Genomic DNA, 23,392 nt, shown 5'->3' with positions numbered 1-23,392 from the left:
TTCCATGTGCTTGTCATGCCTGCCCTTGACTCAGCCCCAGAGCCAGCTCCTGACAGCCTAAGAGGGGAGGATTCAGTGCCTTTAAGAGCTGAAGAAGCATCAGGATCTGCACCTACTGTAAGTACTGAGGAGGATACACAGCAATCTGAGTCAACTACAGGACGGTTTGCACCTGGGATTGAGCAGGCCATAAGCAGCTCACCACCTGCATCTCCCCCACCTGTAAGTAGGCTTAGGGATCAGAGACGTCAGGAGCTGGCTAGCCGACGAAAAGAAGCACGTTCAAGAGGTTGGAGATCCTTGAGCCCTGAGTTTTAACAGCAGCCAGGACCTCGCACAAAGGTGCTAATGAGTTAATGGGCCAGATCACTATTTAGTAGGGCCTCTGGCCATGAGCAATTTGTGCTGGCAGCCTCGTTCGTAGAACCAGAAGCTTTGCACCTTGATTCCTGTTTGACTCTGTGGCTTTTGGACTCGGCTTGTGTTTGGACTGCTCTGGCTCCTGACTTCCAGCTTTGAACCTGACCACGCCCTCGGCTTTGCTCCCTGTACTCTGACCTCTGGTAACGTTTGACTACGGCTTTGTCTGGTGTTTTGGGACTTGTTTAATGCTCTGCTGACTGCTCTCCCAGCTGACCTTTGGACTTGTATTGTGTCTCCCCCTGTCTGCCTGCCTCCCTGGCTCTACCGTGACAGTGCTCATAATTCTATGTGGTGTACTAATTTATCTGTTTTATGTAATAAGAAACCTAGTTTGAGTGCAGCTTCCCATAGAATACATGGGTCTGTTCAGACGGGCCGTTTAGTCCGCTTTCGGCCCGCCTCAGAAACGGATTTTATCTGCGTGATCACACAGTCAATATCTGCCTCCTGTCCCCAGCCGTCGCTTTCCGGCTCAAAACAGCTTTAACCCGGAGTATTTTGATACCAGGTCCCCAAGTGGTGTTTTCCTGATTCTTTGATTCCAGACACATTTTCCCCCTGCGCCTCCAGTGTTGAGTCACTTCTGGTTTAAACCCCCTCCCCGCTCGAAAGCTGCCTGAGGCTTCCACTTTTCGCCCACCATTTTTTTTAAAGTGTTGGCGGTGTGCACATACCGCCACCGCATTATTAAAAACAATGTTTAAACAGTTTCCGGGGAAACGGTACAGCGCACGGGAGCACAGTCGAGACGCTCTCAACTGGCCCCATCCTTTTTTGCTTCTTTGGAGCCCCCTGGGTCCTAGAGACAGCTGGGGGTTTCACCAGATCTCCCAGAGAAAGGCTGGTTGCAGGAAACTTGATCGGATGACCCCTAAATGGCAGTTGGGGGGTTGTGTCAGATTTGTTTCGACGCGGGAGTGAAGAATGGAGCAGCATGGTCCGCCATGTTTGCACAGCTGTGATCGCCCCTTTTAAACTTTTGGATTTACAATTATTTACAGCTAAGGCAAGAAGGCGAGTGAGGGTATATTTTCTTATATGTTGATGAAGACCACAAATATTTGACTCCCCAGGAATATTCTCAACTTTGGAAGAGTAAAAGCAGCTAAGGAAAGAATTGGAGCAAAAGATAGGAAATGGCGCCGGCAGGGAAGAATGAGGAAGTACTATCAGGGGAGATTGAAGTGATTGACTTTGAAAATACAAAAGTTGGGCAGCTGACTTTGGAACAATTCAAAAAGTTCCTATTTGAAGAGGTGCGAAAGGCAGGTGAAGAAGCGTGCAAAAATATCATTGAGAAATATAATAACATTGATTTGGAGAAGGAAAATGAAGAGAACATTACACAATATCAACAGTATCTGCAGAGCCCAGAGAGGGACCAGGACTTCATACAAGAAAAGGAAATACAAGAGATATCTGTAAAATTTATAGAGAGAAAAAGGAATGTCCACAGGCAAAAGTGTGGATCTAAGAAGTTTAGCAAACAAGCGGTAAGGATGGGATTGAAAAAAGGGAATATCCGAGAACAACTATGCGAAGAAAAGATCATGCAAGCTAAAAGCAGAGCCAGGCGAATTGCAAAGAAAACTAACAGACGACCTAGAAAATTGGTGACAGAACTGACAAAACAGAAAGGACAGAATAAAAAAGTACAATACCACGAGTATAAAGAAATAAGACATTTAAGTAAGGTCATAAGGAGGAAGCCGTTACAGAAAACAAAGCCAATGTGTAGTAGGTGGCAAAACAATTCTCTTTTTTTGGTATGTATAAGGTATGAAATGATAGGAATTTCTTTGGTTTAGGTGGAATAGGAAGCCATCTGATACTTGTGTTTGGATATATGGGTCTGGGTAAAGTTTAAAGCTTAAGTACATGTAGGTTGATAGAAAATTTTATGTTTAAATTGTTAACAATTTGGTGGTGTTAGAATGAAAACTCCTGAATAGTATTAGGAGGATGCTTTTAGGTAAAAATTTGGTGCCGTTAAAATGAAGATCTCTAAATACCATTAGGAGAAAGCTGATACAGAAATTAAAGCAATAATATGCAGATACCTGAATAGAAAGAAGCCTAGAATTCATAAGAAACTTTACCGGGAAATATAAAAGGTATAGAATGAAAAAATATAGAAATACAAGAACAGCGACGCACGCTCCCGTGTGTGGACGGCGGGGAGCAATGTGGTTGCGCAGCAATCCGGAGCAAGGAGGTGAGTGTGATCGTGATTTTCCAGGTTAAAAAAGACCGCATCAGGGCCGGAGCAATTTAAACCGCTCCCAGCACGCCATCTGACCGCACCCCATGTGTGACAAAATACAAGCACGTGTTTGTTTAGGGTTTGTAGAATTTCTTACACAGAAGTGATGTATGTGTTTTATTTGTAGTATTGTAAATCCACATTCAAATTCACTGGAAACACTCTATGCATTCTGGATAATATTTGGCAAAAAAACTTTGTTTAGTGGTCTAGTTTCTTCACGCAAGTAGTACTTAAATTCTTGTGGGTATGTTTTGAAGTGCATCTCAATGTTTTTAATCTTTTAAAGTTTGTATTAGAAAACAGCTGCATTTTTCTTCTAGTAAAAATTGTTTCCAACAGTTCTAACTGGTCTTTAAAAATAATAGTTCCTGTATACAATGCAGCAGTACCTGAAGCAGGAAAAAATATGTTGCAAATTGCAAAGATTCATTAGCTTCTGTACTTTTTTGATGCTGTCAGTCTCTGGAATTTGTTTTCAAGGGGTTGTTTTCAAATACAATGCGGTCATAAAAATTGCAGCCGCTATTCCTAAAGTTAGTTTGGCAGGACACATTTCAGTTCATACTGCACATCTTGAATGCTCCAGTCAAGGGAATCACAGTGCATTATCTCTTGGCCATGTGATTTCAGAGCAGGGCTCTACAATCCTAAATAATGTTAATGTAGTTGCATGTTTTCATTCATCCCTGCAGTGACTGTGTGCATTGAAAGACATGTCCTTAATATCCTGATTGCTTTCTGTACTTATTTATGTATCCATCTTACTGTGCAAAATGCTTTACAGAGATATGACACGTCTTTATAGGTAAGAAAACTGAACCCAAGAACAGTTTTTTATATATTTGTGTGTATGACCTTAATAATTAGCTGCTAGGTAGACAATATTGTTGTAATGATAAAAGCTTTTTAAGTATATCTAAGAAAATGTTAATGTAGTTGCATGTTTTCATTCATCCCTGCAGTGACTGTGTGCATTGAAAGACATGTCCTTAATATCCTGATTGCTTTCTGTACTTATTTATGTATCCATCTTACTGTGCAAAATGCTTTACAGAGATATGACACGTCTTTATAGGTAAGAAAACTGAACCCAAGAACAGTTTTTTATATATTTGTGTGTATGACCTTAATAATTAGCTGCTAGGTAGACAATATTGTTGTAATGATAAAAGCTTTTTAAGTATATCTAAGAATATTTTCTTAGTGGTCTGAGAGTTTTGGAAGCAGAGAGAGATGAGTTAGTGTCTTCTCTAAGCAGTCTGACATTGGGATACTAGATGTTGGGGACAGTGACAAAGGAACACAGGCTGATGACCATTTACTGCACCGCCTCCTGGTTCTGCTTTCCTCAGCTGCTGTAGTGGGACATGTTAAGCACAAAGTGGGGGCAGATGTTTATTACAGACTCTTCCAGTCATTCATGAGTTGCTGCTGCCACTTTGGTAAAATGATATCAGTAGGTTCAGTTCTCATAACTCTTAAGGGATTGTGGCTGTTGGAAGTGTTATAAGAATATTCTGACTGGCAGTGGCTCTCAAGATTCTTATTTTAGGATTGAACCTAGAACCTTTTATATTCAAAGCAGATGATCTGACACTGAACTCCAGCCCCTGTTCAAATAATTGCTTAAGAAATATTTTTTTATTCTAATTTAAGATAGTATATATTTTGCTATGCACCTGAGAGCAGTTCCTTCCTAGACTGTAGTCAAGATTACTTAAAGTGTAATCCCAAACACATCTACTTTGAAGTAAGTTTAGTTTTACAAAGTGGTGCTTACATCTCAGGAAAGTGTTTTTAGGATTTTATCTTTAAAATAGGTGTATATATTCCCTTGCACTTTTAAAGTGGTGTGGTCCCTTCTACTACCATACCATTTTATTCTCTCATTCCTTTGCCCCTTGGCAGAAAATTTGTGGAAAGAAAGTCACTGAGCACGAGGTGAGCTACACATAGAGCACTTCATTTTTATAGCCCACAAGCTGCCTAAGGTGCAGTCCCCTGACTATAGTTTCTAGTAAACAAATCAGTCTGGGAGAATCAAGGTCAAAAGCTTACACTGTGTGGAAGTTTAGTAGGTGGCTTGGGCTAGTTTCTCTCTCTGCCCAAGCTGTTGTGAGAATAAAATGTATGGGAGAACCGTGGGAACTCCTCGAAGGAAGGGAGGAATTAAGACATAGGAAGTCTATTTAGTTATAGAGAACTTTAAGCCTCACCACATCTATTAGAGAATACCAGTTGAAAAGCTGACTGAAACTTCAAGTCTACCTAGGAGCAACCATTCAGGAAAACAATGCAGACAGTAACTTAACGATGTCAGTTAATACTTTCTTTGGAATACTTTTAGAGTAATTGTTGTCCCGTCATTCATTCTCAGTTTCCCTGGCTTTCCTCTGAAGTCAAGAGGACAAGTCTAAGTGGATGCGTTTTCTTTCTACTTCCACTGCCTCTTGGCAGGGCAGGTGGGGGGAGGATTCGTTCAGGAAAAACTGGTAACCAGATAAATAGTGCTTACGTTTCTTACGGAAAAGGCGGGCTTGGGGACAGGCAGACGGGCGCAAAGGTGAAGCCCTGCCCTCGAGGGAGGGATTCAGACTGACGGGCGAGGCAAACGGGAGCCGGATTAATAAAAGAGGAAGCGGTGGCAGCAGCGTGAGCTAGTTGGGTGGAAGGGGGAAAGGTTTATCGTTGGCAGACGTGGCTTCTGAGAAGAAACTGTAAGTCGCAAGGGGGGGGGGGCTGTCTGTCGGCAGAAGGGTCTGAGCTCTGTGAAAACCTGACAATGCGTGTGTACTTGGTAAAAGTCTATGGGAGGCCATAGAGTGATGTTTGCATGAATGAGGGAAAAGGAATTCGTTTCCCATAACCTTTACTTCTAGAATAGTAGAGTGTGAATAGCATTAACTTGCCATTGTTTGGATTGGATAGTTGGTGAAAGAAGCTACCAGGTAGATTGGGGATTGTAACCTTCCGTTTACTACCTGGAGGAAGAAATTGAAAGGAAGGGTTATCTGTTTTTACCTAGCACATGGATCCTTTCCAGAATTCTCCTTTGTTTGAGAAGTAATACTTTTCGGCCATAAATTTTTTGAAGAACTGTCCAGTATGTGTGAAATGAGTGCACGCTTCTTTTTTCCAGCATCAACTAAGCCTGTCTTTCATAGAGATGTAATGCAAATCTACTATTAAGGCAGTGTTAACATGTTTGACCATGGTTTGTTAAGGGTGCGCAAATGTAAATACTGCACAATCAATATTTGTACAAATGTTACTTAACTTTACATGTGGTTTAATGATAGATCTGAAGATTCTGAATTAATTAAAACTATTAAGCATTTCATGTTCCTTATAGAACTCTACAATAGCTGTTTCTTATATATGGCAATTGGACAGCCTGTGTTTCCATTTTAAAAGACTGTCATAAAGTATTTTAAATTATTATGAACAACTGTGTGAAATACACTTATACATGAGCGTAGTAATAATCTTTGGAATTGCATTCTCAAGTGTTACACTGAAACTAATAAAGTGAATGATTGCACTAAAATCCATTTAAGATTTATTTTTGTGAACAAATTGTAAATGGCATGAATTTTTGATAGCAGTGTTTGTATAAACTGCTACTTGCAAGTTAGGTGATACCACTCAGTGTTGCTGATGGGTACATTTTTGCATATATAAATATTTCATACCAAGACCTTTTTTTCTATGTTAAGACAATACAAATAATGGTTTCTGTTGATATTCTTTGCTATCAAACATTTATAAATATTCATTTTCTTTGAAAGGGCAGCTATGATATGTGAATGATTTGCATCTGATCTAGGTTTTTTTTAATTCATAATTTATTCATTTCTGTAATGCACAGTAATACAAAACATTAACCTTGTTTTCCCTGAATCCTACAATTATTTAATAATAGAAAGTATTCTGATATAGGTTTGACAGAGTTCTTGATATAACCTCTCTAATGGATCTATTGTAATCTAAACAATGGTTTTCTTTTTTACATTTAAAGTAAACCTTGTGGCTGGGTGTGTTTCTTCTAGCAAGGCACAGATTGCACTGATATACTTGTATGTTCTTGTAGTCTTACTTTGCAATACATTTTACTTTCTGTTCATTTGAAACAAATGTGTGGTTAATTTTGAATTCATTTTGCTGATAGTTGTCTCACATTTCTAAATAATCTTGTGGACAAGAAACATGTCTTACTTAAGTGACTGTTGTCACCAGGTTTCTCATTCACAAGATTAACTAGGTATGTGAAATGAAGTTTTTACTGCTGTCTCAGAAATGCTGGAAAATGCTAAAACATATTTAACTTTTAATTATTATGACTGTGTTTTTCAGCACAGCTTTTATTTCAAGACACCTTTTTTGGGAAAATAGGCATATCCATATAGAACAAGAACCTATTTGCATTGCCAATGAGTGAAGCAATCTTATTACAGAACCATCCAGAAGAGACTTCAGAAGGTGACGATGATGACATGGCATGTGGAGATCTGGGAAATGGACTTGTTAGAAGACAGAATTATATTTACGAACTAGAAGGTTTAAATGCACACCCAGTCAGGCCCCGAAAAGGCTCAGCGAGAAAAAGTGTCAGTTTTTTAATGCTGCCAAACAAAGGGGAAGAACATGATGCAGCAGTTTACCGTTGCTCAAGATGTAATTGTTTGAATGACATATCAGTCAAAAAGTCTGGAGTGAATGGATTTGCAGCCTGCAGCCGACAGAACAGCCTTGGTAAGACTTAATGTTGGGATAGGGTTGCCAAAGTTAGGTTGGGAAATTCCTGGAGACTTGGGGGCAGAGCCTGGGGAGGGGAGGGATCTTAGCAGGGATGTGATGCCATCGTCTGCCCTGCAAAGCTGCCATTTCCTCCCAGGGAACTGATCTTTGTAGCCTGGAGAACAGTTGTAATTCCAGGACAACTCTAGGCCTCACCTGGAAGTTGGCAACCTTGAATTGGGACCCTACGGTACTCTTAATACGTAAAATGTTGTGGTGCAGCTGAGAGACTTCAATCATAACATCATAACAAGATTAGAGCCTTGGTAGCTTTGTAGTCCTGAGTCCTACAGGATAAGAAATATGGGGCAAGTCGGGATGGAGAAGCCTACTAGATTTTGTTCAACTATTTAATTATACTATTGCCAACCAGTCTGGGAAATTCCATGAAATTTGGGAGTCATGCCTGGAGAATTTGGAGTTTGGGGAGGGGAGGGAGCTCAGCAGGATGTGCCACTGAAGCTGCCATTTTGTTGGGGGGAACTGATCTCTGTAGTATGGAGATCAGATGTAATTTTGGGAGGACTCCATGCCTTGAGGTTGGTAATCATAATTTATACTGAAATAAGGAATACAGGAGACTGGACTACATTAAACTACCACAACAAATCTCTGTTGTTTATAATGTGCATGGGTGCAGTTTGTTTTGTTTGCCTGGTTTCCCCAACTTTGGAAATTTTTAAAATGAAATTACTACCCCAGCTTCTATATGGAGCAGCAGTTTAGGGTACTGGAAATCACCAACTGTCCCAAACAAGTTTGCCCGCCTGCTGTTGACATCTTCTCCCTCAGCATCTTTAGGTACAGTCAGAGTAGAATTATCTAATCTCAGTAACAACCCTGGTTTACAAAACAGCCATTAACTGTGTTGGCTGAAAATTATCTTTTGCCTATCTCCACACCTTCTGATTTAGACATATGGTGAGATGAAGGCTAACTCATGGCATGGTTTTGTATTGGATTAGTGGCTACTCTTAGATTCTAAGATTACTTGAGGAGCCAAACTTTTAGTAAAACAGATTATTAGAACACAGTGCTCAAACCGATTTTGGATCAGTTAGTAGGCATCATGAGAACAACCCTCTTTTACAGTCAGTTACTTCCTTCTCCCCTAACTTTTCTAGAATATTTTTCTAATATAATTAGTTCTGAATACAGAAAGGTTTTCAGTAAGGCACAACTAGATATTTTACCACTTGCAGTTTTAGAAGGCCATTTCAGCCTAATGGTTGACCCCATATACCAGTTGTTCCACTCTGGGTCATTAGCCATTGGATTGTAAGGTATATTATCATGGTTTTATTTTGAGATATTTTAAATTATTATGTATTTTAATTTTGTTTTATGAAAATGCGTCGTTTTGCTTGCATGCTGACCTCCCTTTGCTTACTCAGCACAATGGAAAGTTTCTTAGATTGTTAAGTCTTGAATTCAAGGCATCCCAGTGTGCCATGATGTGTAGGTATGTGAACAAAGTAGAATTTATTTCTTCTCCTAAATTAGGATTCTAAATTGAATGAAAAATAAAATGAGTATTTTGTAAATATGGAGGAAAAATATGCAAAATAGGTTTGCAAAACAGCCAGTTTTCATTTTTAGTTCCTTTTTTAAAAAGCGCACTAAGTACTGAAATGTAAGATTAGTTTTAAACCAAAGGCACCCAAAGAATTTTACTAAGGTCTTGCTGTTGTAAATTATACAGAGTCGAATTCTGAGGCGTCAAATGATGAATTAAGGCAGCATCTTCAAGAAGCTGTAGAAGTAAGTGCTTTCAGAATCTTATTTCTCTCAATAAGAGAAAAAGTAGGCATGTAATTAAAAAAAAATGGACACCCAGCCTTTGACTTTTGTTAACTGGAAACCCAGAAGCCAAAAAGATTTGATAATCACAGATCAATAAGTCATAAACAAAATACAGGTTTTGTAGTCTGGTATACTCAACAAAAGTAGGGTGGATTGAGGTTTTCATCGGGCTTTTATTTTAATCTTGCAGACATGGATCACAGAATTGTGTTTACAACATTTGTGTTGTATATAGGTTTTTTGGGGGAGAGGAGTATGTACTTTTTGAGATGCCATAATTTTTTCTTCACTATTTCAATCATAGGCTTAATGGGACTGTATTAAATAAAAGCTGCTGTAAGTAGTTATGCTGACAAGCAAAATGTGTGATTTTTTAGTCTGTTGTATTAATTCCAGCATTAAAGCACATAGTCTGGGAAGATCCTAAGGATAGCTTGTGTGCTGAATTGATCTTGTGGCAGGGAATTCAGTTCATCCTCACTGCCGCTTTTATAAACACCCAGAGCCCAAACTGCCTCAGTTGTCAGTTCTCCACAAGTTTAATGGGTTATACATGAAAGTCTCCAGTTAAACCTGGGCCATCTTTTCCTTCTTTCGTTTCTTCCATAGTGGAAGGTGACAAAACATGTGGATTCTGTGTGTGTGGGTGAGAATGTTTTAAAAATATTTTTACCAATCTTGAATTTCTTCATTTCTAGGAAGTAGAAATTTTAAGTGTTGAGTTGGAAGCCTCTCAAAGACAACTGGAAGGCAAAGAGCAAGCATTAAAAATTCTACAGAGCATGGTAATTTTTTTTAATCCATTTATTTTTAACTACAATGTTAGCATTTACATTAAGCTCATAATATAAAATTTGAAAATGCTACATAAAAAGTTACAGATTTCAGATAGGAGTGAATAATTTGTTATAGGTTTCTGACATTGAGAAATGCTAGACATTTTTAGTATTCAGTGCTGACTTGTTCGAAAATCAGTGCAATATGCACAGTTGGCTAAACCATATTTAAAACTAAAATTCTCAAACCTGTCTTGCTGCCTTACAGCAAACATAAAAATGTATGTTCCATTTCCTTTCTTTTTCACGAGAGGGCAAAGGATGAGAAAGCAGCATTCTCAGCTGTGTGTTAACTGAAATAGCTCACCATACTGAATAAGTTTTCCACGAATAGTTTTTGTTTCCTCTGTTGCTTCTTTTCCATTTATTTCTGTTTATTTTATTCCCATCCAGTTGTTAGTAAAACACAAAGTTAGAAGTAGGGATGGCTGAAGAGGCTAGTACATTTAATGGGAATTAGGTTTTGTATATGCAGACACCATTTATCTGCAAGTCGAAGAGAGACCCTTAATAAAATATCAACAGAACTTCAATCAGTCTTCATGGAGCTATGTAAAAATCAATAACATAAGTAGATACTTGATCAGAATCCTTGCAATCCCCTGTAAAATTAAACATCACAACTTTAAAAAACATTTATATACACACTCTGAACCAATGGGTCCAGGGCCAGCAATAATTACGGTAATTTGGGTGCAGAAATGTTATCTTAAGGATGTTTCCTGACTGCCTCTTTCAGTATGGATAACACTGTCCCCTCTTTCAAAAGTTGTGTGTCTTAGAAGTATAGTGGTACAAGAGGAAGATTGTGCCAGTAATCCAGTCTTCTGTTGGATACTCTCATAATGCTGATATTGTCATGTGCTTGCCTATTAGGTACAATAGGAGTCTTATTGGTGCTCAGATAATGAGAGCATCTACCAGCATGTAAAGGGATGGGTGGATTGCGCTGTATGTTTCAGTAACTTACTGTTTCTATCCTTTGGAACTAGTTTTTCTCTTAATTAAAACTGAGAATTCACTTTTGTGTTTATGTTTTTTGATGACAGCATTTCTTGGAGAAATACCAGATACGTTTGACAAATACTTCCTCTTCTCTCATAAATTGCTATCATTCTGTTATTTTTTCATCTCCCATTAGGTAATTTATAAACTGTTCCTTTTAAATATGTACAATGCCTTGGTGGTATTTCTTGCTATTATATTTTGATTCCATGTAGCATATGTATATTTATAATCGGTATAATGTAGGACTGTAACTTCCTGTAGCTGACTTCATATATAGGTTGATATAATTTTTAAAGCTGTGTGACATGGAATATTTCTGCTTTTTGTTAAATATCTTTCTCAGGCAGTGTTGGATAAAGCCACTAGTCATACTAAAGCAATGTTTAAGAAAACCGAGCAACAAAAGAGAGCTCTAGAAAAGGTAAGAGTGTACCTGACTTTCCATTCAAGAGTGACACACAAGGCTGTACATCAGGACCACAATCCAGAGTTAAACGCAAGTCCATTAGTTTGTGTTCTTAATTCTTTCTTGTATGGAAATCCTAGGCTTTTATTTGTGTTAACAGATATAACACTTGCTACGCCTCTTACAGTAAGGGGAGGATGATCCTCAAACCTCAGAACAATGTTCTTTTCATCTCTTTCTTAAGCAAAATATCTTTGCATAGATGATAACTGTAAAGCACTCACAAAGCTGATACATTTAATTAAAGTTTCAGTTTGTTACCTAATTATGTCCACTAATCACATGTGGAATTTGGTGTAATAGTTTTGTCCAGTTATATTTTCTGAATCTTGCAGAAACAGAAACTTCAGCTTATACTCGCTGTGTTGTAAGCTGCCCTGAGCCCACTCATGGGATAGGGTGGGGTATAAATTAAATCAATAATAATAATAAATAATAATACTTCTGATTTGAAATGTTGGCTTTCCTATGAGCTCTTGGAAGTTTCTTAGCTGCTGATTTCCTAATTTTATCTCTCTGGCAGGATAGTATGTTTCCATCTTACTATCACAGCACCTTTAAATGATTTTGATACAACAGATGTTCAGGGTACAGAATTTCTGTTCCATGAGAAGATCTGTCCTTAGCCCTGTTCACAAGTTACATTGAACAGATGTACAATCTGTGTACACTGTGTACTTAATTTTTCTTTATATGTGTGTTGAATAATTATCATTGTACACATGTACAGTTTCATTGGGCCTTAGAAACAACCGTACACATGTATATGTTGGTCACTGTAACATGCGAACAGGTCTCTTGTCCCTCTGTTTCTGAGCACTTAGCGGATACTGTCCACAAGTCTTCAAGATCAGCAGCATGCTAAAATTCTAAATTAAAGGGGCAGATTCGTTGTGTGGATACATAGGATGTATTCAATTGAAACATATTGAACTTCTAGATATATTGTATTCTTACATCATTGACTATCTCAAGTAACCAACCTAATGTTTTAAGATAAACTAAATAAAATAGTTCTTGGGACACAGTGCATCAGGATGTTTCTGGAAAAGGTTTACTATAGGCAAGCTGTTCCTGTTCAGTCAGGTGACTGCCTACTTTAGAATCTTTCAGAATCTTTCTGCTTGCCTGCTTCTGTTTAGAATTATGGCTGAAGAAAATAAAATTGAATTATTTTGTCATGGGATGCTTCGCTAACTTTTACAATGTTTAGGATATGAAATATTATTCTGTTTTCAGAATGGCTCAGTGAGATGTCTTTGGGTTTGTAGCCTTGATACTTAAACCCTGGGTTCGAATCTCAGTTTATAGGCAAAAACAAACCAGTTTGTTGTTTTTGTCCAGTTGGAACATTGTGATGAACTATATGGAAGAAGAGGGGGAAAAGTGCTTGAGCGTGAGGATTTCAGAGTTTCATTTTTATCATGAACAAACCATGGTTCATTATGTCTTAATGATTTTATTTTTAATAGGAAATCAATGTTCTGCAGTGGGAAATCAAAATTAATCAGGAGAGATTTAAAAATGTAGAGGAGACCTGGGCAGAAAAATATGATAGGTATGTATGTGTTCACTGAAACAATCTCTCTTTTTAACAAACTGTCTATGCAAGACTCATGTTTGAAGCATGCTTAATTTCCCCCCCTGTTCATTGCCATTCATTTCCATTTCATTCAGAATATATTGTGAAAATGCTGCACTTAAGGAAACACTTAAATTGAAAAGTGAGGAAGTTAAAACACTGAAATCTGACAATGCATGTAAGTGAGCTTTGTTTACTTCTTTTTTTAAGTATAATTCATCTTACAGAAGTTCAAAGACTAGTTTGTATACCTACATCAGGATCATGTGCCTGGCAAATAGATTAGAGCTCTTTGGTTCTGCCTTCTGCTTAGGCAAAACCATCAGTAAAGAGCTAGGGACCTGGACATAAATTCCATGCCACATGTCATCTGATGCCCTTGCACAGAGGTACTGCAGCTCCATGAAAGGATTGGGCTGAGGTTTGTGTCACTGACTTGATGTGAAGCATTTTGGTTACACCCTGTGGATGCAGAATGGTATAGTACTGCCTGATCTTGTCAAATCATGGAAGCTAAGCCAGGGTCAGGACAGGACTTGGATGGGGGACAATCAAGGAAGACTCTATAGAGGAGGCAGTAGCAAACCTCCTCTGCTTCTCACTTGCCTAACTGTTGTCACTCATGAATAAATGAGTTTTTCATACTTACTGTATCTATATGTCACTTTTCTGACAGTGCTCTCAAATGTATTTAAGTAATATTTTATAACACTTGGGAAGGAGACCTGCTACAACTGGACTCACTCAAGCCATTGGTAACCTTTTCAAAAGCTGATGGCACATATTTCCTGGCTTAGTCCCCTCCTCTGTTATACATGCCTCCACAAAATAGTTCTTAGAAATCCATAGTATACTTATATGACATATGCACTAGTGCTTAGGTAAAGCACTTGTACTGTTTAGCATTTATTAATTTATTTAATTTACTTTATAGCCATGGGATGCAATCCAGAATGTCCTAGTCTTAAAATGTAATGTGATGTTCGTTTTCAGGTTCTACAAATCTTTCCAATCTTGGACAGTGTGTGTGTATGTGGGGATCTTGGAGAATCTTAAAAAATCATATCTGAGGTGGATGAGAAGTTGTAGGTTTACATCTGCAGTACTCTGAGTCTCAGAGGATTAGATGACAAGCTCATATTTTGTCTAGCTATCAAGGCCAGCAGAAACATGTGAGCTTTGTTAACTGTGAAAGCTTAGAGGGTCTACGGTTGCTAGGATCTGAAACTCTTCTTCTAATGTTATAAGCTTAATGCTTGTACTCTTTGAGAAGTATTTGTATGTTGCATATACATGAACAGCATATCACTTCTTACTCATAGACAGAGGTCATTTCGGGGGGGAACGTGGGGGAACACAGTTCCCCCGGGTGAGGTACGGGGGGCTGGGGCACATGACGAAGCCCCGCCCCCTGCTTCCGGCCGCCCCGCTTCCAGCCCTCATTCAGCCAGGAGGAGGCAGGAGAAGAGGGAGGGTAAGTTGCTTCCTCCCTGCCTCTCCCCACCCCTGCCTGCCTGGGGCCAGGGAGGGCCTTCGCAGGGCTTCCTTGCACTCCCGCCGGCCTTGCAGGTCCACCGCCGGGCCCCTCATGGGGCTTGGCAGTGGAGCTGCAAGGCCGGCGGTGGCGGCCGGGACTGTTGGGGGCGGGGTGTGTGGCCTTATGACATACTTCCGGAAATGTCAGGGGGTGTGGCATATGCTAATGAGTTATGCTAATGAGTTCCCCTAGCTCTTTTTCTACGAAATGACCCCTGCCCATAGAAAAAAACCTGTTATTGATCATGAAACTTTAACCATGATTTTTGAACCAAACACTGATAAGTGACTTTCCTTATTGTAACAAAGCATAACAGAAGTATTGGTGAGAATGTGGAACTAAGGTTTAGGCACAGTATATTTATAGAACAGGAGTCTATAAACATGTTCATTTGAATAGCATGCTGTGGACCTAGTTGCCATGAGAGATAACATTACTGGGAAGGGCTTATTTTTTGCCAAATCTTACTTCAGGAACTTGCTTCCAATGGGAGAACTTAGCAAGTGGAATAAAAGGAAAATAAGAGTGCCTTTGAAGAGTAGGCTGGTCCTGCATTGGGCAGGGGGTTGGACTAGATGGTCTGTATGGACCCTTCCAACTCTGTGATTCTATCTGGTTGGAGAAAGTTCTGAAATGACCTAGCCTCTTTGGGTATCCTGCCTAATAGGAAGGGAAGAATAGTATGTCCTTAGGCAATTCTGCTGAAATTGTTTTTGGAGATTAACCCTTGGGGAAAGGGAAGGTGAGCCTCTCAGGAGTATAAAGACAGCTACAGGTTTTGTTTTAAAGAGGAAAACCAAAGATGCCCAATGGAAAGTAGGTTATATAACTGGGCTAGTCAACACACTTATGTTTCAGGGGGCAACCTCACTGCCCTGGTACTAGGGCATGCCTCAAGAAGTGTCCTGGTGGCAGGAGACTACACTTGTAAAATAGGATGTACAACTGAGGGGAATAAATGGTGTGGTTGTTGGCCTAAAGCCTTGAACAAAAGCCAGAAGGAAGCAAGGACTTGTGTGATCATATCTAAAAGAGGAAAAGCCCCAACCAGCTCAACAAACATGAGAGTAGGAAGGCTTTCAAGTTAGAAGATATAACCTCTAGGTTAGAAGATATAACTTCTAGCTATAACTTGGACCTGGACCATTCTCAGTGTAGTATAACTAAGGGGCAATTCAGATGATGTTGCATGTGCGGCCATCCATCCAGTGGGGTGAATAACATTTCCTGGGCCATTTTGGGACAGGCAAACAGTGGGTAGGGGGGAGCTGAAGCCCCTACCCCATCTCTCCCCCATCGCTCCATGCTGTGCTTCCCATCTGAACTGGGCCCAGGGTAGGGATGCCAGCTCTGGGTTGGGAAATGCGTGGAGGTTTTGGTGGTAGCGCTTGGAGAAGGTGGGGTTTGGGCTCAGTGGGGTATAATACTTCCACCCTCTAAAGCAGCACTTTTCTCCAGGGGAACTGATCTTGGTCATCTGGAGATCCATTGTAATAGCAGGAGATCTCCAGGTGCAACTTGGAGCTTGGCAACCCTAGCCCAGGAGCACCTAGAAAGTTAGTTCCCAGCAGCTGCTTGTCTGGCTAAGAGGATCAGAGTCTGGTGACTTGTGACAAAAGTGTATTGTTGTCTACTTTGGGCCGAAGGACTTTTGTTTCAGGTGTACTGAAGAAATCAACCCCCTTTTAAAATTCAAAAACAGTGTGAACTGAGGTCTGCAAACAGAAAATGTTATCAGAAAGCAGCACAGACTTTACAATATTGAATTTTACAGTTTTGGATCAACAGCGCTTGGAATTGCTTGCAATGCTTGATGTAAAGCAGCAGAAGATTGTTCAGGAGAACATGTCTCTTAGTAAGAGTGGCTTCACAGAAATTACAGGCCTTGAAGTAAGTGTTTAAAAGCTGTCTTGTTTGTTTCTTTTATCTGTTTCTGATTAATTATGGAAGAACAGTCCTACTAGTCTGTACAGGAAAGAACAGAGAAACTGCCAGATCCTTCAGGGACTCGCTGATTTGTTTTGCGATTAATTTTGATAGAACAAGTTACATGTAGTGTATTGTGAAGATTCTAGGTTTAAGGGTTAACTGATGTTGCATGTTTTAATAAATGGTTTGTAAGAATCTCTCACATCCTCAAGCTTAGCTAAGCTATTGTGTTATACAAGGAGCTCCAAGGCTGATGCCACTGCCAGGGAGCTGAGAATTTCCAGACATTATCCATCCAGGCATATATTTTATCATAGAAAATGGAATACACAGCTTGTAAATATCACATCTTTAAAAGGTGAGCTCAGGCTTCTACATATCTGGGCTGCTGTGATGGGTATAGGGGAGATAGGTCCATCACTGCCCATTGCTTGTTTTCTACCAGTGGTACAGGGAGAAGATAAGACAGCACCTGCGGCTCTCCCTCCCCACATTGATGTTTGCTGCTATATTGTTTCCCATCCTGTGGTAGTTGAGCTACTCATTACTCCTGCTCACTGCAGTGTCCCCTAAAAACTGTAAAACCCCATCACCTTCTCTACTCAGAGCTGCCTTCTTTTGAGGTGGAAATGAAAAAATTAATACCAATGGAATTTATATTGCCTTATTCATAGCAGCAGCTAATAATTTTGGGGGAAATCCATTTAGTTAAGATTGCAATGTAATTATTTTTCAAAGAGCTAGGTTTACTCACAGAATATGTTTTAATTCGCAGCTAGCAGTACTTGGAGCCTGTACTTGCAGTGATCCAGGAGGAGACCCATGCTCCTGTGCCAAAATGTCAGCAGCAACTCGAAAACAACTTCTTCAGCTCAAACAAGAGGTATTTTGACTCAGGTTTAAAATAGTCTTAATATGTACGTTTATTTGCAAAAGTGTGGGAAATATCAGCCATGTGAAGAGTCAGTTTAAATGTCACTGTCTTAAAAATACAGTGGTTTGACTACTTTCTGTGCTGATTGATAGTTTACTACTAGAATGTGAATATAAATAATATCAAGGCCATGTAAAGAAGAATATTTTAAACTTTGACCTTTTAGACAAGGCTGTACTATGAAGACTTAATATAAGTAATACTTCTTCATCTAGCATCCTTTTTTATATCTGTTCTTTCACGCTAATTGTGAAATATACATCCATATGGCCTGAGCTTCTGTTGTATTCAGTAAAACAGAGGCCTTGAGATGTGAGGTCTGAAAATTCCGTATGGGTATGATAGCCAGTGCTTTTTTTCTAGTAGCCAGTGAGCCTGTGCTTTCTTGCTTCCTGCTCCACAAAGAAAAAGTGACTTGCATCCCTTCTCTACTTGGTTGCCCCACCACAAGGTGCGGTTGATGTGTCAGTGGCTACAGCACCTTTCTTAACCCATAATGCCAAAGCCGAAACACAACTCAGCACAATTGTGAAAGAGGTGCATTCTGTGCCTGTGTTGCTGCAAGTGGCTTTTTAAATAGTTATTCCTATGGCGGAATGTGTTACTGACTTCCTTTGCTGGTCACCATAGTGTTAATTTTATGGTTCCCACAAGAGACCTGTTTGTAAAGTCTTATTTAGATGAGGCAGCGGACACTTGGCAGAGAACTCTTAAAAAATAAATCGTGGATTTCATCCTGTTTTTTCCCTTTTAAAAAAAAAAAAAAAACCCTACCTAAATGTTTTCTTGCTGAACAGTTTGAACTTCTGAAAAAAAGTAAAGAAGAAGCTTACATAATGGCAGATGCCTTCAGAATTGCATTTGAGCAGCAGCTGATGCGGAGGAAGGACCAGGCTCTGAGACTGACACAAGTGAATAATGTCTGCAAAAAAGAAACAAAATTATTAAACTGGAAAAGCATGAAGGAGGATGGTAATTTTCTCCATGCAACATGATTTTCAGTGGAATTGGAAGTAACATTGATTTTATTTTGTGTCACAGAAAATTATTTGGCATAACTTGCTTACTGAGCTGAACAATTTATAGTAGATCCTACTAATTAATGTATCTTTAATGTTGACTGTCTCCTGCATACTGCACAGAACAACATAGTGCCAGCCCCTGCCCAGAGTACTTGTTGGTTCATGCATACATCTTCATCATTAGATTTCTGTAGCATCTAGTGATGACTGATGCATGACTTAGACCATCACAGCTCTAGCAAGAAAGAGAACTTTTAATGATTCCTTAGATCACAATAATACTCAGTGGAGTTTTCACACATTCACGTGTGACTAATAATCACATGTAACAAAAATGTGATGCAGATGTAGGTTTGAACCAGTCCTGTGCCTACCCCAGCTACATTACATAGAGATAAATGTATTTATTTATTATTTATTACACTTATATCCTACCCTATTCCACAGTGGGCCCAGGGTGACTCACAAAATGAATAAAATACAATTACTATATAATTAAAATCCAGTTAAATAAAACAGGATGGCAGCTAAGAAACATACATTACTCCAGAGCAGTCCAATATGCCTCCTGTTAGACAGTAGCAGGATAGTAGGCAGCTATAGGCTTACTATGGGCAGGGGAGGCCAAGGTGATAGAAACATCCACGGCTTCAACCAGTGCCCTGGTGGAACAGCTCCATTTTGCAGGTCCTGCAGAACTTTTAACAGGTCCCAGAGGGCCCTGATCTCAATTGGGAATGTGTTCCACCAGGCCAAGGACAGGGCAGAAAAGGCCCTGGCCCTGACTGAGACGAAGCGGACATCTTTTGGGCCAGGGACTAGCGGTAGATGTTGATCTGTGGAGCGCAAGGCTCTCCGGGGCATATATGGGGAGAGATGGTCCCGAAGGTATGCTGGTCCTAGGCCACACAGGGCTTTAAATTCGAGGCTAAAGTATAAGTAACAGGCATACAGCAATGGAGTCAGTCACTAAAGTGAGTTGGCTCAAGAAAGCCTGAGCTATGAAAATAAATCAATGTTGAGAGAGTGTTAAAACCATCCAAGTAACTTGGTGAATTGAACAAGTGGAGCAGAGAGGATGAACCTGTTCCTGATGAATTCGTTGACATAGATTTGAAATTGTATTTGCTTTTTTTTTTTTGGTGAGTATTTTTTGTGTGTGTGCCTGGAAGTCATGGTTGACTTCTGGCAACCCCTAGTGGGGCTTGGGCATTTCAGAGAGGTGGCTTATTATTGCCTGCCTCTGTGTCCCGGCCCTGGTATTCCTTGGACGTCTCCCATCTGAGTGCTTGCCAGGGTCGGCCCTGCTTAGCTTCTGAGATCTGATGAGATCGGGCTTGCCTGGGCTATCCAGTACAGGGCAGTATTTGCTTTTTAGACATAACCTGGCATCACTTTGTAATCATGGTGAAGCTGTTTCGCTTGAAGCCCATGGATCTTTTCAGCCAAATTTATTCATTTGCTGGGGAAAAAATTATGTGCATGGAAATAATTGTAGAAAGTTACATATGGATATCTCCATGTGAAAAAAGCATAATTAAACGTGCTGAACTGCAATCTTTGACACCTGATTAAATTAAAGCACAGTAGGAAGCACTAATCCCACATAAATAAAGCACAGTAGGAAGCACTAATCCCACATAAATAAATGTACAATTTATATGTGGTATTTTTTGACAGGGCAGGGGTTCCAAATGTGATGCCCATGGGTGCCATGATGCCCGCTGATACCTTTCCTGGCACCTGCCAGGTGTTTTTTTAGAAAGTGGGTGGGGCCAGGTGGGGCTTCTGCCCAGCAGGGCCATTGGGAGGTGTGATTGGCTGTGCACAGATTTTAAATGTTGCTTCAGCAACAGCTGCCACCACAGCACTAGAATCTTCACTCTGTTACTGTGTGTATACAAGACAATATTTTTAAACTATGTTCATTTTAAAAACATCCTGTTAAACAAAGATTCTGCCTGGAATGTGGAAGAGTTACTTAGTTATGCAAAACTTCACTCCCTGACATTTGTGGTTGTGCCCACTGCCATGTCAGAATTCCGAAGGTGCCCGCAGGCTTGAGAAAACTGGGAACCCCTGTGACGGGGGGAAAGTTTTAAGACTAGTATTCAGCTCATTAAGGAAAACTGATCAACCACTAGATGTTTTCTTAAAATTGTAAATAATCTACATTGGGTGCAAACGGTAATAGAATATGCGAGGTATTTTTAAATGATGATGTGTGTTCTCTCCTGCAGAAGCCTTAAATGTCTTATCGTCATCACTAAGTGTCCCTAGTTTTTTGCTTAACTGCTTCTTAATTGTAAAATCTTTTGCCCTATCCTTTGAGGCCCCCCCCCCCCATGGATTAGAACTTTCGAAATTAACATTGTCAGGAATCACCCAAATCAAAATTATTTTTTTAATTATATTACAATGCACACTATTAGTTGCCTTTGCCATAAGATAAAAAACAGATGAGTAATTTATATCAGTCTTAGAATTTTTACACTATTTCTTTAGAACCCCCCCCCCCATGGATTAGAACTTTCGAAATTAACATTGTCAGGAATCACCCAAATCAAAATTATTTTTTTAATTATATTACAATGCACACTATTAGTTGCCTTTGCCATAAGATAAAAAACAGATGAGTAATTTATATCAGTCTTATCTTTGTAGGATTGTTTGTTCTATGCTTAACTTTATTCAATTTTTTAAAAATTGTGGCATTACATCTCTGGTTATCTAATTACAAAGTTACAAATAAGTTAAAAAGTTAAAAATACGCTATCTTAATTGTATTGATGTAGCTATACTTCGAATTTTGTAATACCAAACTTATCTTTGTTACAGGATCAATTTTATGACAGGGAGGGGGAGGGGGTCCGGTTGTGTTATGGTGGAGGTATTTTATATGTTATATGCCAATAAAAACTTTAAAAAAAAAAAAAGGAATCACCCAAATCAAAATTATTTTTTTAATTATATTACAATGCACACTATTAGTTGCCTTTGCCATAAGATAAAAAACAGATGAGTAATTTATATCAGTCTTATCTTTGCAGTAGGATTGTTTGTTCTATGCTTAACTTTATTCAATTTTTTAAAAATTGTGGCATTACATCTCTGGTTATCTAATTACAAAGTTACAAATACCAGGGCTGAAACATATATCTTATTTTCCATCCTTAGATATGTTCATGTTTCGAAGGAGCAAGAAAAGCTTAGGACAAAAATTAAGAAGCATGATTCCTTCTGCCACTGATAGTAAGAAAATGGAGGATAATCCTCAGGAAATCATCAGGCTGCTAATAGATTTGGTTGGTATCCCCTTTATGAATCTCCATACTAATGTTTATTATCTCTAGTCAGATATTTATAAATTTTCTGTGTGGAATACTTCATCTCTAATATAGTTTTTCCCCACCTAATTTTATTTTATTTGACTATACAGTTGAATGATACAGAAGAGGCTTTGGCTCATCAAAGGAAAGTTAGTTATATGCTTGCTCGCGCTTTGGAAGAGAAAGAAGATAGTTTACGGCAGAATGAAGGAAATAAACTTCCTGAAGCGCAGCTTGTTACTAAGATCAATGAAAGTAAAAAAGATTCAGATCCTCAAGCACCAGTTATTGATGTATGTTCATATTGCCGAACTTGTACTGCTCAGGACTGCTCCTGTTCCATTTCCAGCACCTGCACAGTTCAGCATTCTGATGGAAAATCTGACAGAAAATCTGGAAGCTCGTGTTACTCAGCATCTGGGAATATGTACTGTGAAGAAACAGATGTGAACAAAATAGAAGAAACAACTGGTATGAGCTGAAGATAATGAACTACTCTGTGGGAGATAATAAAGTGAACTTGAAGGCTGGGAATGGTATAGGTAGCACACTACTTTAGCATTGTTAATATCTAGGACTCTGAGCTTCATGCGTGCTTAGGCTTCCCCCCTGACTTCATGTCAGGGATAGGTCTGTGTGCATAGTGGCTGCTTGTTACATGGTAAGTCAGCAAAGAAGACTTTTTACATGTGGGAGACTGGTATACATTAGATTCCTGAGTTATGAGGAATTCTGGAATTGGACAGTCGTTCTGTGATCATAATTCAGAAGAATAGAAAGTTTATTTTAAGCACCGGTTAGCTTTAGTTAATTAAATACAAAAATTACCTTATTGTTGCTTAGTATACTTCTATTGTGGCTATTTGTTAAATGCTTATGCTTCTGTTTTCCCAGTCCCTTACGTCTTCTGCTATGAGATCTCTAGCTGCAGAAATTTTTGGAACCATTATTTCATGATAAAATGAATGGTGTGTTTATGATATGGAGAATATTTAGGCCTTACACAGTAAATTTATTTGTAATTTGGCCCTATTCAACAAGTAAGCTGTGGTGGCTTGCTTACTTATGAATTGTGCATGCAAAAACTGTTGCATATGTTGCTGGATTTGTGCATCCAGGAATTTAGACCGTGGATCCTTTTCTTGGATTAAAATGTGGGTTCAGTGCAAGAATAATCAGTGCTGCAAATTCTGACAATCTACTTTCGGGGAGTAGGGTAGAAGGATTTTAAGTATGCTCATATACCACGTGCCATTGTACAAGCTGAGAGTGGAATCTGCAAAGCACATGCAGGCAGCAACTGTATGTTGGAGCAATCAGGCCCATGTGGTGTTCTGCCACATATTAAAAAAATAAATGTAGAAAACTTCCAGTTACTTAAGAACTACAGTTCCAGCAATTGTGAAAGCAATTTCACAACAGCAAAGAACTCTCCAGATTGAGATCTAGTGAATTATTAA

At 39.3% G+C, this 23,392-nt stretch overlaps 1 protein-coding gene across 1 annotated transcript; it reads left to right on the top strand.

The window, feature by feature from the left end:
* The first annotated feature begins 1,559 nt into the window (after window positions 1-1,559).
* CCDC125 (coiled-coil domain containing 125) lies at window positions 1,560-22,414 on the top strand. Its single transcript, XM_015413959.1, has 12 exons — window positions 1,560-2,075; window positions 7,096-7,441; window positions 9,189-9,247; window positions 9,988-10,074; window positions 11,477-11,554; window positions 13,072-13,157; window positions 13,277-13,359; window positions 16,493-16,608; window positions 17,423-17,530; window positions 18,379-18,553; window positions 21,781-21,908; window positions 22,043-22,414. The coding sequence occupies exons 1-12, from the start codon at window positions 1,560-1,562 to the stop codon at window positions 22,412-22,414; spliced, it is 2,154 nt and encodes a 717-aa protein (XP_015269445.1).
* Window positions 22,415-23,392: the final 978 nt, after the last annotated feature.

Source organism: Gekko japonicus, unplaced genomic scaffold (genome assembly GCF_001447785.1).
Source record: "Gekko japonicus isolate JY-2015 unplaced genomic scaffold, Gekko_japonicus_V1.1 scaffold1923, whole genome shotgun sequence".
NCBI classification, from domain to species: Eukaryota; Metazoa; Chordata; class Lepidosauria; order Squamata; family Gekkonidae; genus Gekko; species Gekko japonicus.
The sequence above is the reverse complement of the archived record's forward strand: the minus strand, read 5'-3'. Positions and strand labels throughout refer to the sequence as shown.

Bases quoted from the DNA above. Each gene is read 5' to 3' on its own strand.
- CCDC125 (XM_015413959.1), top strand. From the start codon at position 1,560: ATGGCGCCGGCAGGGAAGAATGAGGAAGTACTATCAGGGGAGATTGAA. The intron at 2,076-7,095 runs GTACAATACCAC...ATATCCATATAG, and splicing joins AGAAAGGACAGAATAAAAAA to AACAAGAACCTATTTGCATT. The intron at 17,531-18,378 runs GTATTTTGACTC...CTTGCTGAACAG, and splicing joins TTCTTCAGCTCAAACAAGAG to TTTGAACTTCTGAAAAAAAG.